The 16,549-nt window shown below is 42.4% G+C and overlaps 2 protein-coding genes across 2 annotated transcripts; one reads left to right on the plus strand and one right to left on the minus strand.

The window, feature by feature from the left end:
* Positions 1 to 7,166: 7,166 nt before the first annotated feature.
* On the minus strand, positions 7,167 to 9,157 carry mrpl27 (mitochondrial ribosomal protein L27). The gene is made up of 4 exons (XM_070990814.1): positions 9,063 to 9,157; positions 8,315 to 8,443; positions 7,887 to 7,954; positions 7,167 to 7,789 (listed from the first exon to the last, which is right to left on the minus strand). Exons 1-4 carry the CDS (start codon positions 9,100 to 9,102, stop codon positions 7,583 to 7,585), a joined length of 444 nt encoding a protein of 147 aa, XP_070846915.1. The 5' UTR covers positions 9,103 to 9,157; the 3' UTR covers positions 7,167 to 7,582.
* A 404-nt stretch (positions 9,158 to 9,561) lies between these two features.
* eme1 (essential meiotic structure-specific endonuclease 1) lies at positions 9,562 to 16,083 on the plus strand. The gene is made up of 9 exons (XM_070990862.1): positions 9,562 to 9,743; positions 10,274 to 11,052; positions 11,266 to 11,393; positions 11,622 to 11,711; positions 12,255 to 12,376; positions 12,776 to 12,914; positions 14,437 to 14,552; positions 14,638 to 14,827; positions 15,106 to 16,083. Exons 2-9 carry the CDS (start codon positions 10,299 to 10,301, stop codon positions 15,280 to 15,282), a joined length of 1,716 nt encoding a protein of 571 aa, XP_070846963.1. The 5' UTR covers positions 9,562 to 9,743; positions 10,274 to 10,298; the 3' UTR covers positions 15,283 to 16,083.
* Positions 16,084 to 16,549: the final 466 nt, after the last annotated feature.

Raw genomic sequence — 16,549 nt, forward strand, 5'->3', positions numbered from 1 at the left:
CACCCACATCACGCCGAACACAGCACAAAGGTGTGTCTGCGTGTGTGCGTGTGGTGGGGTGATGGAAGGCTTGAGGATGAGGAGGATGTGTGACGATCAGGAACTGACCTGTGGCTCTGTGCATCAGAGATGTTGGAGCAGACGTCTTCATATTTCAAGTCTTCCAGGCTTCCTTTAAAGTGTTAGAAATAGATTTTTCCGTCGTAGATGAGGCCTTGCTCTTCAGGCGACATCTGACCTGTCTGTGGCTTGTTGAAGAAATATCCCTTTTCCCAGACTTCACCATGTAAAGACTCCAGGTCATCAATTCTTAAAGAGTCAGGTAGAAGCAGCCAAGTCCGAGTCAGTTCAGAGATACTTACAGACTGTATCTCAGAAGCAAACACTGCACACTCAATCCACAACATTTATTTCTCTATTACTTTGCAGCTTGATGACTATAAATGAATGCAGCTGAGTGGCAGCTCTCTATGCATTCATTTTTGTCTTTGTTTGGCTCCTTTTCAACTTTTAAACTTCCCCACCTGACAGGCATGACATCTTTCTTTTTGCACAAACTCAGTCTGACTTCTCATTTTGCCTGAACTTAACTTAACATACATATATAGCATCAATGTGCCAGCAGCCAATATACAAGAAAAATAACACTGACACCTATAAAATAATGATAAAATCTAATGTTAATCACTCAAAACATTATTAAAGAGGAGTTCAAGGCTGAAGAAACATTATTTCTCTTATTATACAAATGAATACAGCAGAACTGGCTTTCTCAGCTCGTCTCTATGTGATAAAGAAGGTCATATTATTGTAAATTAGACATCCTCAGTGTATTCACAGATGAATAGACACATTCAATTTTACATATAAAACATATAATTGCTTTATAAACTATGATGTGTTGTAGATGAAATACACCCAACAGTGTCCAAATGAGTTAAAATGAGCTGACGGGGCCAATTCTGCCACTTTTCATTTATTTATTGAGAAGCCCAAAAGGTAAATCTGGCTTGCATCTCCATGAACTTCCACCAGAGTTTGCACAAGAGTCAGTGTTTCCCCTCACTTGTCCTGAACGAGGACAAGCCTGTTTGAGGTGAGTTATTTGTGCTAGAAACTCCACCGCTCTCCTGATGCGGTGTTAATATTTAGCTGTTGGTTAATCCTGGGGGATCTGGTGTTTGTATCAGGTTTAGGAGTTTCTAAAAAAAGCCAAAGAGTCGGCCGTTTTTCCTCTGGCTGGAGTGGAAAGGAGTGATTTGTTGGAAAGCTGCAGATAACGTATGCAGAGTGTGGAAACTGTTTCATGCCTTCTCCCAGAGAGATTTTTGCAATGGCTCCAGAGCTGGTGACTGTCATTGTGGTTTCAGGTGAGTCCTCAACGCTTTATTTCTCCTTAAACTGGCTAAACAGGAGAAAAAGCATCATGTTTTTCTGCTTTTTTGCTAATAATATTTTCATAGTTGCTTCATAGCCACATTTTTATTTACCATTACATGACACCTGTAATAATATAGGGGGCGATGTGGGAGAAAGTGTCCACTGAAGAACACAGTCTGTATGTGTATATAACACTATGATAATGCATAAAGCAGTCCAGTTTGGGGGTAATGTGCTGGCAGAGTATTAAACTGAGTTGTTTTTAATGATTTTTCACGAGTACAGATCTGTTTAAAGGACACTTTAATAAGGCCTGTGGGCAAATTAAAGAATTAAGGGTTCAAAACAACTAAAATAATTCCACTTTTTAAAAATCTGAATGTACCACTGCAGGCAGGCTTTGCTGCAAGCAAACTATGGAGAGTAGCACTGTCACTGTAAAGTCTGCTCACTCCAGTCAAAATATGTCAGTACAGTAACATGAAAGTAACTTAACAACATATGTGTCACATGACTGGAAATTTCATATTCCCCACTTGCCCCTACAGCTGTGTAATCCGACCCATCCCCTTCCCCACCCCCTTCCCCACCCCCTTCCCCTCTGAAGCCGTGACAGTGTGCTGTTTATGTCCCCCCCCCCCCCAGTGTCCTGTGTAGCGTTCTGTTTAGCGATCTTGATGCTGGTGGTGGTCTTCTACAGAAAGGATCCTGTGTGCTGCAGATTCAGACCCTACAGGACAGAGCACTATACAGTAAGAGCAACTATCTAACTACTGCAGTGACCACAGACAGGCTGTGACTCCTTCACACTGATGTAGAGTCTGTTAGGATGGACGTGTCTAAGTGCTGGTGTACAGGTGTATCTTACAGACATGTAATAGTTTTTACTTTCCCGTGCTTGCGTGGGTTCTCTCCGGGCACTCCGGCTTCCTCCCACAGACCAAAAACATGCTCATTAGGTTGATTGGTGACTCTAAAATTGCCCCTAGGTGTGAGTGTGAGTGTGAATGGTTGTTTGTCTGTATGTGTTGCCCTGCGATCAGCTGGCGACCGGTTCAGGGTGTACCCCGCCTCTCGCCCGTTGACAGCTGGGATAGGCTCCAGCCCCCCCCCAACCCCGAGTCACCAATCAACCTAATGAGCATGTTTTTGGTCTGTGGGAGGAAGCCGGAGTACCCGGGGAGAACCCACGCATGCACGGGAAGAACATGCAAACTTCACACAGAAAGGCCCGAACTGGGAATCGAACCTGCGACCTTCTTGCTGTGAGGCACGCGCAAATACTCAAGTAAAGTACAGTACCTTGAATTTGTACCTGAGTAAAGTACAATAAATGTTCTTAGTCACATTAAACTGCCGCCAACCAACCCTACTATGCATATATACATACGTACACGTACATGTATGTATATATAATAACATGACTGAATGTATGGGTATAAAAACATTTTTATAATATAAATAATAAAAGACAAAAAAATGTAGATCATGACAGGACAGGGCTACAACGTTAGCTAAGAATACAGGACCTGTCTTATTTGATGTTGTCCTTGTAATGCAAATTCTTTAGCAAATTTTCAGGCATCAAACCACCTAAATCCACAGACATGGAGTGAACCTAGAAGATTTGATCAGAATGAGGAAGAAACAGAGATTGAGAGAAAGAGTCAAAGCCCTTAATACACAGCCAGGAGGTCAAAGGTCAGGGTCAACTATGCACACGCACATTTACCATCCTAGTACCATCCTACAAAATAAATCTAAACTAAACTAAAACATATATTGTCACTTACCTCTAGTTTCACAATTTTGAAATATTAATTTATCTGTATTTCAGGAATTTCACCCCAATGGAATATCAGCTGTGGAGATAAAATCAAAATAAAAAATCAACAGCAGCATCTCTTATCAGAGACAGTGTTACCACAAGCTAATCTACTGAACGCAAAGAAATAGTCCCTGTTACTAAGAGACAATATGTTTTGGGATGGATGCAGAGCAAATGAAATCCAAACTACTTGCTGGACTAGATGCCACTAGAGAAACAAAAGCATTTGTGCTACGGTGCAACAGAGATGACCTGCCTCTGCATTTAAAATAGTAGTACTTAGAGTAACTTAAAGGAAACTACTAGCATTGTACAATTCTAACTAATCCCAGCTGATCTCTCCTTCCAGGAAGATTCTCCCCCCTACCACAGCAGGCACTCTCTGATCGGCATCGCCCGTAATGAGCACAGTGCTGCCATGAACCAGGGAGCTGCTGGCCCACAGGTAAAGCAAGCTCACTTATATTTGAAATGGCTCTTGTGCAGCTGCTTTATTACCTTTTTCTTGGTTTGTGTGTATAATCTAGCCTCCTGGAAGGTTGTTTATAATAGGGAAGCCACATGACTACCACCTGAGCGAGGCTCTGCCGAGGCTGCCTTCCTATGAGAGCGTTCGTAAAAAGGACCGGCAGAGACAGATCCACAATATGATCTCGCAGCGCTTCGGCCTCAGCGGCTGCCACAATGAGGTGAGCATGACAGATTCTGTTTGTTTCCTCAGCAAAATGTGGACAACTTTGATCGCACGACACCTTAACGTGAAAAAGGTTCACAGCTCTGGTTGCTTTATTCTGACTCCAAAGAGTAGAAACATCTGTGAGCGCCAGATGTTGGCGTGATTCAGGGAAAAGGCTAACATTTCCTGTGCCACACATCTTTTCTCATTGGATCTGTCATTCATATTCCATGACCCTAGTTTGTAACAGAGCTTTCCTCAACCCTACAAAGTACATCTTTAGATATGTCACCTAATATTTCCTTTGTCACATTCTGCTCCAGCCCCCACCGACGTATGAAGAAACCCTTCGTCAGTCCCTTGACGTTTCCCCTGTACATCTGCACTCTCTGGACGTTCACCTGTCAATCCACACCCAGGATGACCCCTCATACATCAGCGGAGACACGCACAACCACAACCAACCATCCACATCACTCCAGGGGCCGTCTTCCTCTTACTGGCCAGCGCAGAGCTCCGGGTTTCTGTCTATCTGACGGTCCTAGAATCCGCTGCCAAGCCACAGCATGAGGTGGCTGTTGTAACAGCCAAGAGACTGACGTCATCAGGGACAAGGGAAGAGTTTCGGGAAGGGAATGCTTGTGCTTTGAGGCAGAGCTGTTGATGGATCTGGGTGATTCTGCTCGTGATAATGACTCCGACTCAAGCTGTACATACATACAAGAATGACGCATCTTTGCATTGTTCACGCAGCTCCTTCCAGGTTTTAAAGTGTGCTTTTCTGGTGTAATGGGAGGATGGTTTTAAAGGTTTGACCAGTTTGATTCCTTAAATACCAATCAGCATATTTTTGTACTGAAGCCTTTTATTCACTGTCTTTGAATTGAAATGAGTTTATGGCAATTAAACACTGAATATTCAGCATTTCCATCAGACTGTTGCTCTTAGAAGAGTCTAGAAACCTCTGAAACAACATTTGGACCATCAAAGAATGCGAATGCAGACTGAATAGTCTCATTCTTTCAGGATTAATAATTCACTGTAATGGTAGATTGCAAGAAAAATATTGTCTACTGGGAAACTGGAACTTATTCAACAGTATGCTGTGGGGTTAGTTCCTGATTCTCGATAAGAATGGTCATTTTCAGAATGACTGAAGATACTGATGTTTAGCAGGTAATGTTTACCATCCTGGCACGTGTTCGCATGCAAACATTTGCTAATTAGCACTAATCACAAAGTACATCTGAATAGTATTTGGTCATAAACCATTGACAAAATGTTGACCTACTGATAGCTCCAGATAAAAACTCAGAGGATCAGTAGTGATTACAGTTCATCCTGTGGGGTACACAAATGTCAAATTTTACAGCAATCTGTTCAATAGTTGAGACATTTTACTCAAAACCATAAATGTCAACCTCATGGTGGTGCTAGACTAAAAATCAGGGGATCATTAAAGTTAGTAAGATTCATCATCTGGGGGCCATGACTATCAGTACAGACCAGTCTATCCACTAGATGTTTGACTGGAGAGGTGAAAGTTTCAACCTGCTGGTCGTACTAGATCAGTCAGGGAATCAGCAAAATCATTAGGTTTCATCCTCTGGGCACCATGGAAACCTTTGCCAAATTCCATTGTGATCCATCCAATAACTCTCAGGACATTTTACAAAAAAGAACTCATCAACCTGCTGGTGGCAATGGGGATCAGTAAAATCAGTAGGATTCATCCTCTTGGGCCATGAATGTTTGTACACACTCCTTTCCAATCCATTGAACCAGTGAGCCAACTGACTGACATTTCCACCAGCAGAGACTAAAAACTCAGTGTTACCATTAAGTTCATGTGGAAACATGAAATTTAAAACCAAATGTCTTTCTTCTGTCCAGACAGGAGAAGAAAGACTGTTGTCTGACTTAGGTTTACTAAAAAAAACCTAAAGGTTTTTACTGTCAGAGGTCTCTTTCGTCAGACTAGGCATCGCTTAAACAGTAACTGTTTGGCCTGTGCTCATCGCTAATGACTGTTGCTTTGAATAGAAGAGGTAAAGTACGAAAGCACCGGGCTACTCTTTAACCCAGATCAAACACTGAACTCCACAAACACAAACCCACCACAACCAGAGGGCATTCTGGGAGAGCTAGAGTGCACTGTTGAAAACTGTACTTGTGCAGTGCACCTGCAATGATACTGGCCTGGACTGAGAACCAAGAATGCGGATCTCAAAACAATAGCTAATGGCTGTTCAGTAACTTCATGACTCATTTGTTCCCTTTGAAGAGGGAAAACATTTACATAGCAGCAGATATCAAAGGATCTATTTTCTCACTCTTTTTATAGATATTCCTCAGCTTATCCTCGGTACATCGTCCAGTCAGGCAGCGCACATTGACTCACAAACAGCGATTTACCCTTCACCATCAAAGAATTAGAACGCCACGTCCTCAAACTCCTTACATCCATCATTCGTTCCGCTTCATGACAGCGTTCCAACTCCCATACAGTGTACCAGGCGTTACCCACACTCCCTCAGCATACCACAAGCCTCTGAAATACAGCCGGCCCTGCTGATGCCCTAATTCCTGTTGAAAGCTCATGCAAAGAAATGCTGACAAATGATGTTTCTGATAAGCTCATTTACAACACATTTTCCACAGGGATTGTTCATATTACATGATAAAACGTAGGGAGATGGAGTGGCTGAGTAATCACAAACCTTATTTTTTTTAATTACTTATTTTCCTGTAAATTTAATCAATGAAGAACCTGAGCTGCAAAATCACTGTGCAATTTATACCCTAATACTGACACTTAATAGGACAAAATCAAACTGAGGCGCTCACGCGTTAAAGTAGCAGTGATTGTGCGTCATCTTGTGGTGAGTTTGGGTATTACACGTTTAGTCAAAAGACTTTTTTTTTCTGTAAAGCAATGGTAAAATTGGTATCAAATGTCTGTGGCTAAATTAGCAAGAACCAAAGTTAAAGCTTGTCCTTAGTGATAAACCAATAATAATATTTTCACACTCAAATCTGCTTAAAAGGATTGTGGGGATGTGGTTTGATCTCAGTAGTGGAATCTCCAAAATCATCAAATAGTAAGAATTGAACAGCTTAAATGTCTTTTTTCTGACCTTACTGATACCTAAAATGTGGAATAAGAAACCCTTCCTCTGCCACAAACTGGGGTAAAAATCTGCTGAATGTGAAAAAATAAATGAATAATAATAAATGTGTGATATCTTTAATCACACATGATAAAAACCCAAGTGATTAGATGTAGACTTTTCACATATAAAACTTTAATACATAAATACAGCACATATTCAATATGATGGCCAGTGCACCTCCGATCCAGAAGGTGGTTAAGACCTGGGTGAACATGAAGCATTTCGGGGAATAACATCTGTAATGACTGACGCCAGCCCATAGTTACTAACCTGTTAATATGTGACACAGTTGAACTTCTGTTTCCTAAGTCCAATAAGAGAATGTCATCAAGAGTGTGTAGAATTAATCGATAATAATCATAATAACATGATCATGGAACTTAGGAGAGTCCTCTCTGGCTCATGGTCTGCTGTTCATTTAGGTCTCTGGTGATCAGCCACAGTGTCAGTCAAAACAAATCCTTCTTGACCCTGGACACCACGCAGTACCTGGGAAGACGGCCTCCCAGTGCAGTCCAATTAGTCTTAGACCATGTCCACCAGTTTAAACTTGCCCTCCTGTTTGACTGGCAGGACATTGATGAAGGTCTTGTAGAGCACGGCTCCTCTTGGCAGCTTGGAGATGACCTGGAAGGCCTCCGAGCTGCGTGGTGGTGGGATATAGACCTCCTTGGTGAACCTGACGTAGCCGTCCTCCAGAGCAAAGAGCGTGTTGTTGTTTCCTATCCCCACCTACCAGGGAAGGAGGACAGAAAGAGGCGTGTGATGAGAACGTGTATAGTTTCACTACATCTAATCAACATTTTTGGACCGAGAAAGCGTGGCTTACATGAGCTCCTGGGTGATACCTTATCAGCCTCTGGGTTGCAAGGATGTTACCCGCATGGACAAAGTTACCTTGTGAGCAAAGGAAAAGAGATGGGCGATCAACTTTATTCAAAACAACACACAATTTCTTAAAAAAGGCTCCTTTTAATTTCCAACAACAGCTGGATACCGTAGTTTTAACAAACCTCACTTAAACAGGAGAATTAGTGTATTTATTGGTGACTATTTTCAGCAGTGGAATAATACACATTCAGGTAGAAGGGTGTCATATAATAATAAGAAATTACAGTGTGTACATTCATGGTGATGAAGGAACATGTCACCCACTGTAACAGAGCGGCTCACTGATGTATTTGTAACACATTTTCTATCATGAGGAAGAACAGTGACAGCACTTATGGGAAATGGTTGAAACTAAATTTTTATTACCATCCTGTTTCTTGAAGCCATATCTCCGACCAGCACTCTTTCCTCCGTGGTTCTTACTGCTCCCACCAGCCTTCTTAGACGCAAACCTAACGGCGTCTAGAAGAGAGGACTGACCAGGCGCCAACAGACCTGAAAACAGCAGCACAAAGACATTAATGTGAAGTCACACAGACATCCAGTTTCAGCCCTCATCTCTTCAAACCGCTCACATGCAATTTAACTAATGACATCACACCAAACTTCATTTTAACTCTGACAGTTTATCAAGGTCTTAACTACTTATTTCAAAATCCATGTAAAACACACAGTAATACCTTTTAGAAGTTGTTGAATTCAAATTGTTTATTTTTTGACAACAAAATTCACAGTGGAGGTCAGCATCGTGCACAGACAAACGATATAAACCCATGAGACACTTTATTTGAATAAAGAAAGTGTTTCATAGGAAATCGGTGTGTCACAAACGTACCATACGTCAGTAACTCTCTCCGAATGTATAAAGTGGCAGATAATTTGTGAAGCACAAAATAATTACTGTCATGTTTACACTGTTATCAAATTTGACTATGACATTCAGTGCTAATTTGCACATTGCTAGCACAGCTAGCCTTTAAAACATGCCTTGTTCAAAACGTATGTGTCCAGAAAGCACGGAACTTCCGGGGATAAATGAACCAAATTCTCACCTGATCGCTAGCAGTTTGTAAATTCAAGAAGAAAGTATAAAATTCTAATTGATAGTCAATACCTGCTCTGGACTTCAACATCAAGGACGCCATCGCCGCCATCTTGAACGATGTCACAGACGTTGCTTGCGTATTTGCGTCACATCCGGATGTTTTTTGCTGCGTTCAGGTTTCCCAAGTAAGACGCCAAACACAACAACACAGAAAATACTGTTCATCATTAGCTCCCAAACTGTAGCTAAAGGACATCACAAGTAAGGTTTAGCATAAGAGTCATTAAAAAAGGACTACAAACAATATTTTATATTAATGGATATTCATAGGAAGAAATTAACCTTAAAAAAATGATTATAAGTTACAAAATGCCATGTTACAGTATACAAATATTCAATATAATATATATATATATATATTTATTCAATATAACAATTCAATTGCGATTAATGGTTAACATTTCTTTTAAATTATCAGAAAAGTATGTCACTTACGCAATGCGTATGAGTTTAATGTTAATGGAGTGATCCTTGGAATCACAAATTCCAAAAATATGAACGCAACGCTAACCGTGCAGCCCGGGGAAATCAAATGAGCTCTCACGTAAGAGAAAGCCAAAACCTGGCGTGGTTTAAGTTAATGGAAATAAATAATGACTTAGTAGAACTAGTAACTAGTTCAAGTTGCAAGTATTTACCTAAATATCCTTCTTCTTAATTAACTCGGCTGTATGCAAGATTTCGCAGAAAGTGAGTATGCAAAGTATCGTGACTACAGTGACGTTTGCTAACTTACGTCTCTTTCTGTTGTAACGCTAGCTGTTCAGTATTAACTCGGTCATACTGTCGATGGCTGTAGTCAGGTAAATTGGGCTTGCCTTGTCCTTGGTGTTTCACCTTTTCTTTTAAAGGGAAATTTAATGCTGTGCCAAACTCAATTTAAAAAGCAATGTATTCTGCAAGTTCTGCTGATTTCGGCAAAGCTGGAAGTAATATATCCAGTTCACTAAGCAACAACCAGTAACGTTATACTAAGTGACTTGTGTAATTGGTCCTTATCCTCTCACACAAAAACACACACTTTTATCGAAAGAAGTTCTGCTTGGTGGGTTTTGTGAGAGCCGAGTTTAGTAGCTTACTTATACTTTGTATGAATTGAATGTTATGATCCTGATAGATGATAGTATTACTTGCTAACACACTTAAGAAAAATAAATCACCGATTTCTGAACAAGCTTTGGTGAACCAATAACGTTTCTGGTCACATATCTCATATATAGTACATTTTCCTGGACATGAAAGAACATGGGCAGCTACAGTGATTCCACCAGCGACCTAGACGAGGAGTTGCCTGTGTTTGACTTCCTCCAGCCGGGTCGACACCTCAGCCAAACCTCCCAGAGCCGCACAGAGAAACCAGACCTGGGCATCCCTGATGGCTTTGATGCAGAAGAGGCAGCTGTCGTCTTCCCTTCAAAGGCCAATGCGGGCGCATCTACAAGAATGGCTGATGTAATGATGATCAGCAGCGAATCTGATGACGATGCACCTTATGTCCCTCTGGCACAGAGACTCAAACAGAGGCAAGACAATGTGATTAGTGCCTCCTCCACTGGCACTAATGGGAAAGATGCTGAGCAGAATCCGCCATCCAATCTGGCCAGCTCACGGCTCTTGTGCCAGAATACCATTTCAGAGTCGGAGCGTCTGCTCAGCCTCCATCAGGTGAGAACAGCGAACCGCGGGGTCTGGAATAGCTCAGAGGAGGTTGCGTCTCTCCCTCAGCGATGGCTGCCTCCGAAGCCTTTCCCCAGCGCAGGAAGCGCAGACACGTCTCCTGCCAAGACGAAAGCTGCCAAGCGGACGGCTGAGGAGATCCAGGCCTCCAGGGAGGAGGCTCAGAGGAGGAGGCAGGCCAGGGAGAGACAGCAGAGGGGCAAGGAGGCGCTCAGGCAGGAAGAAGAGAGACAGAAGGCAGAGAGGAAAGCTCTGGCAGAGGCTGCCAAGGCCCTGAGGCCGGAGGAGTGTATCAAGCACATGGTGGTTGCTGTGGACCCAGGTGAAGAGAAGACATACTTGTTACTGTGCATAAGTGGATAACAAAATCACTTTGAAGACAGTCATGCCCTGCAGGTGTCTGTAGATTTATTGAAGATTATTTTATATTGCAAATAAAGCCCACGTGCTTATTGTTTCATGCTTTGGAGACATTATTGGAGCTATGGCGGCTTTATTGCGGATATGATTTCGATAACTGTGTTTGTGTTCACAGCTCTCTTACAGCTGGAAGGTGGCGGGACTCTGCTGGCGTCGGTGCAGGCTCTGGGTTGTAGCTGCGCCATAGAGAAACAACCCCTCCCACGCAGTGTCAGCTGGCTGAGGAGGGCTCCCTGTGCACAGGTGATAAAACGCATACACCCGTTTCCCAATGCTGTGTTCTGTTCAAGGTGAAGCATGAATATATACTTGTCACATTTGGTGTGACACCTCGCTGTAATTGCCTTAAACAAATGAAATTATGGTTGAGAACAAGGAGCAGTTTTAAGAGCACGCATTTAGTAATAATGCCACTGAATGAAATGTTTGCTAATGAGCGCTGATCTCTTGTCTGTTCCCTGCGCCTCTCAGCCAGATGATGGAGTGTGCGTACCAGAGGCCCATGTGGTGATTCAGATGACAGTTGATGACATCATCGCCCTGATCCACAGCCATGTTCAGGTTGGTGTCACTTTAATGACGGCATCACCAGAGCGACTGACCTCGGTGCTTTTAAAATGAGATGAACCTAACGGGAAGAATGGGCTCGCTGCACTAACAAACAGCAACAGGGTAGAGCCGTGAGAGTGAAGCTGAAGCAAGAGAACAGATGGAGGAAAGTGACATAACAATACAGGAGTAATAAGCAGACGTCTGATTATTAAAGAATATAAACTACAGGAGTGTACAAGTAGACAGAAAGAATTAAATTCAGCTGACTTTAATGACCACGCAGCCGAGCAGATGGTCTTTGTTTTGAGTGTGAAAAAGCACTGTTCCATCAACATCATGACACATTAGCAGTATTTAATAGCAATAAAGGAACCCTCAAACAAACGGCATTGTACATATCCACAGCAATTACAGCTAATTCAGCTCTGTCAGAAGGCAGTAGAAGGAGTGAGGTTAGAGCCCGTATTGCAGGTGGAATAACGCTGTTTTTCAACTGCTTTTGTCTTGGTGGTAAATGCAAGTCCTGTAATATCAATCTGTGGTCTAATGCAGGAGGAGAGGCATGGCGGGTCTGCCTCTGGTCCCACTCTGACGTCCTGGGTGCAGCAGCAGCAGAGGTGTCACCCCGCCAAGACCCTCAGCCTGGTGGTCATCAACCTGGAGGAATACTTCAGGTAGGGGAGGATGTTAGGATGCTAGGATGTGAAATTGTAAGTGTGAAACGATACTTCATTTCAGGGCTGCAGGTAGCAGTGATTTCTGTGGGACTGATCACAGGCTGATTGACTGGGTGGAGAAGGCGGAGCAGACAAGCAGCTCTCAGTGTGAATGCGTACAAGAGTGCGAAGTGTAGCTCACAGTGACATGTTAAAAAACATCACGGGATGGCACTCAGGCACCGTGTAAGCTAACATCTGCTGCTGCCTTAGCGTGTGGAAACATGTCACCTATCATTGTCAGCGGAGTCTGGCGGAGCACAGCTGGAAATGGTGTGAGACGTATGTGTGATGATTGGAAAACGAAGCAACAGGAACTGCCAGAGGATGTCCGGAGTGAAAACTTTTTGTCCTCAGATCCCAGAAGTCACAAAGCCGGAAGAGGTTTCGAGAGGCCGTGGCGTCGGAGGAGCAAGGGGGAGGAAAAGCGAAGAAGAGACGGAAGAATGGGGGAGCCGAGGCGCTGCCTGAGGTGTCACGAGTTGAAGTGGAGGAGGTGGGTCGCTCGGTGGAGGAAGAACATCTGCATTTTTCATAGTTTAGAGAAGAAAAATGAAAGTGAGAAAACAGATTTCGTATTTGTTAAATTATTCACTTAACATTTCTACCCTCAGATCCATTAATTCACCCTTTCCTAATGATGTAGTTCATTATTTAAGGTCATAATCAATGGAGAATAAATTGAATTTTAATAGAGTAATGTATGTTTAATGGAATATCTGTATGGTTAAAGGGCTTTATAAAGCATAAAAATCCCAGTCATCCCTTAATTTATACATTAAAGGTATAATCTTGATGGTTTTCATTGAAATAAATGTCTGTTATGTGGCTATATACCTGGCTATATATATGGCTGACTGATGAAAGTACTTCAATATTTATGTATTTGCAGTATTATGAAATGGGTGTCAGTCTTGACAGTCCTGGGAAAAATGCTGTATGAAGTTGCTGCTAATGCAAACTGAACACTTCCTACAGCTGCAGCTTCACATTAAAAGCATTTAACCGGCTGAACATGAGTGGACTTTGCCTCAGTAAGTGGTGAGATGAGGAACTGGAGCTGACAGGCTGCACACCTCCAACTTCTCAGCAGTGTAACCCAGTCTAAGCCCTTTCAGCGTGCCCTTCTGTCCACAGACACCCACTGTGTCTGCAACCTGTACTATGAAACCACATTTTGTCGTCACCACCAGTAACTACAGGTTTCAGGACTGAAATCTTCGATTGCATCTTTAAAGGGGCCTCGTTTTTAAATGAAGGTCAAAATTTAGTGATGACATTCATGCTTTTTAAATTTAATATCCCTGTAAAATATGCAGATTATCCATTAAAATCCCATAATATAATAAAAAAACATTCATTTGGACAGTAATTAAACCCAAACATGGGGTGAACTGCTGAATTTTCAATTTCAGTTTGAAAAGAAAAAGGCACAAATGAAACGCTTTTAGGAGATTTTTACCTCTTAAACCACCCCTGGATCTAATTTTAAGGGGTTTATATCCTTTTGAGGTGAACTCTTGAATTCACATGGTAATTGATGGTAGTATAAATTGAGGGAAATCTGGATAATTAACAGCATATTTTACGTAATCTTTACCAGGACAACACAGTAAACCTCTTAAATATCTGAGTGCTGAATAATAACACCTTAAAAGTGCCATTAGCTTGTTCTTGATGTGTTTTTAATTATTGTGCTCTTATTTATTCTGTGTATTTTGCTTGTGTTTTTACCCACTCTGTTAAGTGTCCTTGAGTGTTTTGAAAGGTTCTTCTTCTAAATAAAATGTATTATTATTATTATTATTTTGTACCAGAAAATATTACAATATAAGTCATGTACCATTTACAACCTACTTATTTTGTTAATGTAGCAAATCAGGTGTTTTTATTTGTTTGCCTTCTTTTTGTTTTGATGTTCTTTGCATCTTGATTTGGACTCAAGCCTTTGGTGTGTTTTCAGGGGTAAATGAGGGGATTATTTTTTCTTAGAGAATCACATCATTCTGTCTCATCAGGCAGTGGTGCATCTCCAGCTCCACACCGGCGTCTCGCTCCGCTTCTTGCCGACCTGGAAGGACTTTGCAGATCACATAACCATGACAACCAAAGCGGTTGCAGAAGCTCCCTTCAAGTAAGCAAGCTCTTTACAGCTCCGTGCGGCTCCTTTTCTGCCAGATTAGATAATCAATTTGCGTGTTCCTCTGTGTGTTTTTCAGGCGAGAGAGGGAGAAGACGGGCTTCTCTTTCTACCTGGAGAGTGAGTGGGCGGGCGGGCAGCGGGTGGATAAAGCTGGGAAGGGGCTGCTGCAGGTGTGGAAGAGACAGATCCAGCAGTTGAACAGAGTCAGTCCAGATGTGGCCTCAGCAATCCTGGCAGCGTATCCCTCTCCACAGCTGCTCAAGAAGGTACCCCAGTCACTGCAGCCCAGATCTACTGCCTTTGCACCTCAAGCTTTTCTTCTAATGACAGCGAATCACTTTCATCTGGTTGTATCGCAAAGCTGCCAGCAGAGTTTCTCATTAGTACACAATCAATGAAAGTCTTAAGTATGTTGACCTCTATGTTGGTTTAAATTTCAAGGAATCACAACCAGGTCAAAACATTTTCAGTCCTAATTAAAGAGACGTATCCACAAAACATCGCGTTTGTCCTCCTGTTCAGATTGAGTATTTCCTTTCCACAGGCTTACAACCTGTGCAAGACCAGCCACGAGAAGACCTCGCTGCTGTCTGACCTCCTGATCCGCAGAGGTGAGGGCGTCACCTCCACGACTCGGCGGGTCGGTCCGGAGCTTTCCAAACGCCTCTTCCTCCTGATGAACTCCTGTGACCCCGAGCAGACTCTGGATTCCACCGTGTGACCTTTGAAAGCTGTGGACTGTTCACAACATTGAATTTGATACTGCGTAGTTAGAAATATGTTTTTTATGTGATGTATAAAAGTTTTATGACTAATTTTTGAAGAATGCTGTCATTAGGAAGTATTTTTGAAGACCATGTGTTATAGAAAGGTAATTGTCATTGTTCTGGCTATGGTTCATGCTAATTTTAAACTCCATTGGAGAGACTGTGGGAAAACATAAGGGGAAGCATGTATACTGTATAAATCAGCTTCAGTGCCTGTCTCTGAGTCCCTCACACCATATCTACAGCTTCCTACAGCCTCGCATGTGTAACCAAAGTGCGATGCAGCTCATTATCCTAGAAGTGGATCCCTTTGCATTGCTAATCCAGGGATCAAGTTCTTCTGTTTACTTCACTTTGGACTCAAGCATTGGAAATGTTTTATGTAAAACTGAAGGTTATTGGGGAAGCTTTGGGAGGCTCATGCTGCAAGAAGACATACACAAGCATGACACAGTTAGCATGGCCAGAGTTATGAGTAGGCTTTACATGATCATTTCAAAACATGTTCTTGATATATTTAATAAGGAACATTTGAAGTTGTATCTTTATGAGTATGTTTTTAATTTGCATCCTTTTAAACACCAATATGATCAAACCCATGTCATCCACACTAATAAAGACGCTTGCTTCTGTGTGGAACAGTATCTCTGCGGCCCACCGCTAATCTGCTTTCATTAAGCATTATGTGCAGTGCAACACCTCACACCTCATGTGTTTAACTGCTGTCCAATAAAATTACACTAGGCCAACCTCTGAGCTTTCTGTGTCATCCTGTCTTCATTGCCTGTGTGTACCGAGCCTTGTTTCTCCTGGCCCTGTTTGTGTTTTCATGAGCGTGGAGGTAAAATGCTGCCACAAATCTGCTCCACTTCGCTTTGCAATGCCCACGGTTCATTTCCACCGCATTACCAAAATGGAACCTGACCAAGAAGTGATGAGTGCCTGGAACAGAGGAAAAGAGAGCGAAAGAGACGGATGGGTAACGAGCTGTTAAATGGGCTTAAGAGATGAGCAACATGCCTCACCCCAGGTCCTGCATACAGAGAGACACTGAGAGGTGCAGCAGTCCATGGTGACAGGAGGTTCACACAGGAAAGGACTGAAAGAAGAAGGGAATGAATGGAACAAGGGTATCATACTGAAAAACAGTGTAGAGCAATGACTTCTAGTTTTAAAGATTTATTCTCTTCACAGGCGGACAGACTGAGTTACTTCTAATAA

Source organism: Chaetodon trifascialis, chromosome 21 (assembly GCF_039877785.1).
Source record: "Chaetodon trifascialis isolate fChaTrf1 chromosome 21, fChaTrf1.hap1, whole genome shotgun sequence".
Classification (NCBI taxonomy): Eukaryota; Metazoa; Chordata; class Actinopteri; order Chaetodontiformes; family Chaetodontidae; genus Chaetodon; species Chaetodon trifascialis.

What these genes read in the sequence shown, in the direction of transcription:
- mrpl27 (XM_070990814.1), bottom strand. Translation starts at nt 9,102, where the DNA reads ATGGCGGCGATGGCGTCCTTGATGTTGAAGTCCAGAGCAG. An exon ending in GATGTTGAAGTCCAGAGCAG is followed by an intron (nt 8,444 to 9,062) that starts GTATTGACTATC and finishes TGCTGTTTTCAG; the next exon opens with GTCTGTTGGCGCCTGGTCAG. An exon ending in TGGCTTCAAGAAACAGGATG is followed by an intron (nt 7,955 to 8,314) that starts GTAATAAAAATT and finishes TTTGCTCACAAG; the next exon opens with GTAACTTTGTCCATGCGGGT.
- eme1 (XM_070990862.1), top strand. Translation starts at nt 10,299, where the DNA reads ATGGGCAGCTACAGTGATTCCACCAGCGACCTAGACGAGGAGTTGCCT. An exon ending in GGAGGGCTCCCTGTGCACAG is followed by an intron (nt 11,394 to 11,621) that starts GTGATAAAACGC and finishes TGCGCCTCTCAG; the next exon opens with CCAGATGATGGAGTGTGCGT. An exon ending in CACGAGTTGAAGTGGAGGAG is followed by an intron (nt 12,915 to 14,436) that starts GTGGGTCGCTCG and finishes CTGTCTCATCAG; the next exon opens with GCAGTGGTGCATCTCCAGCT.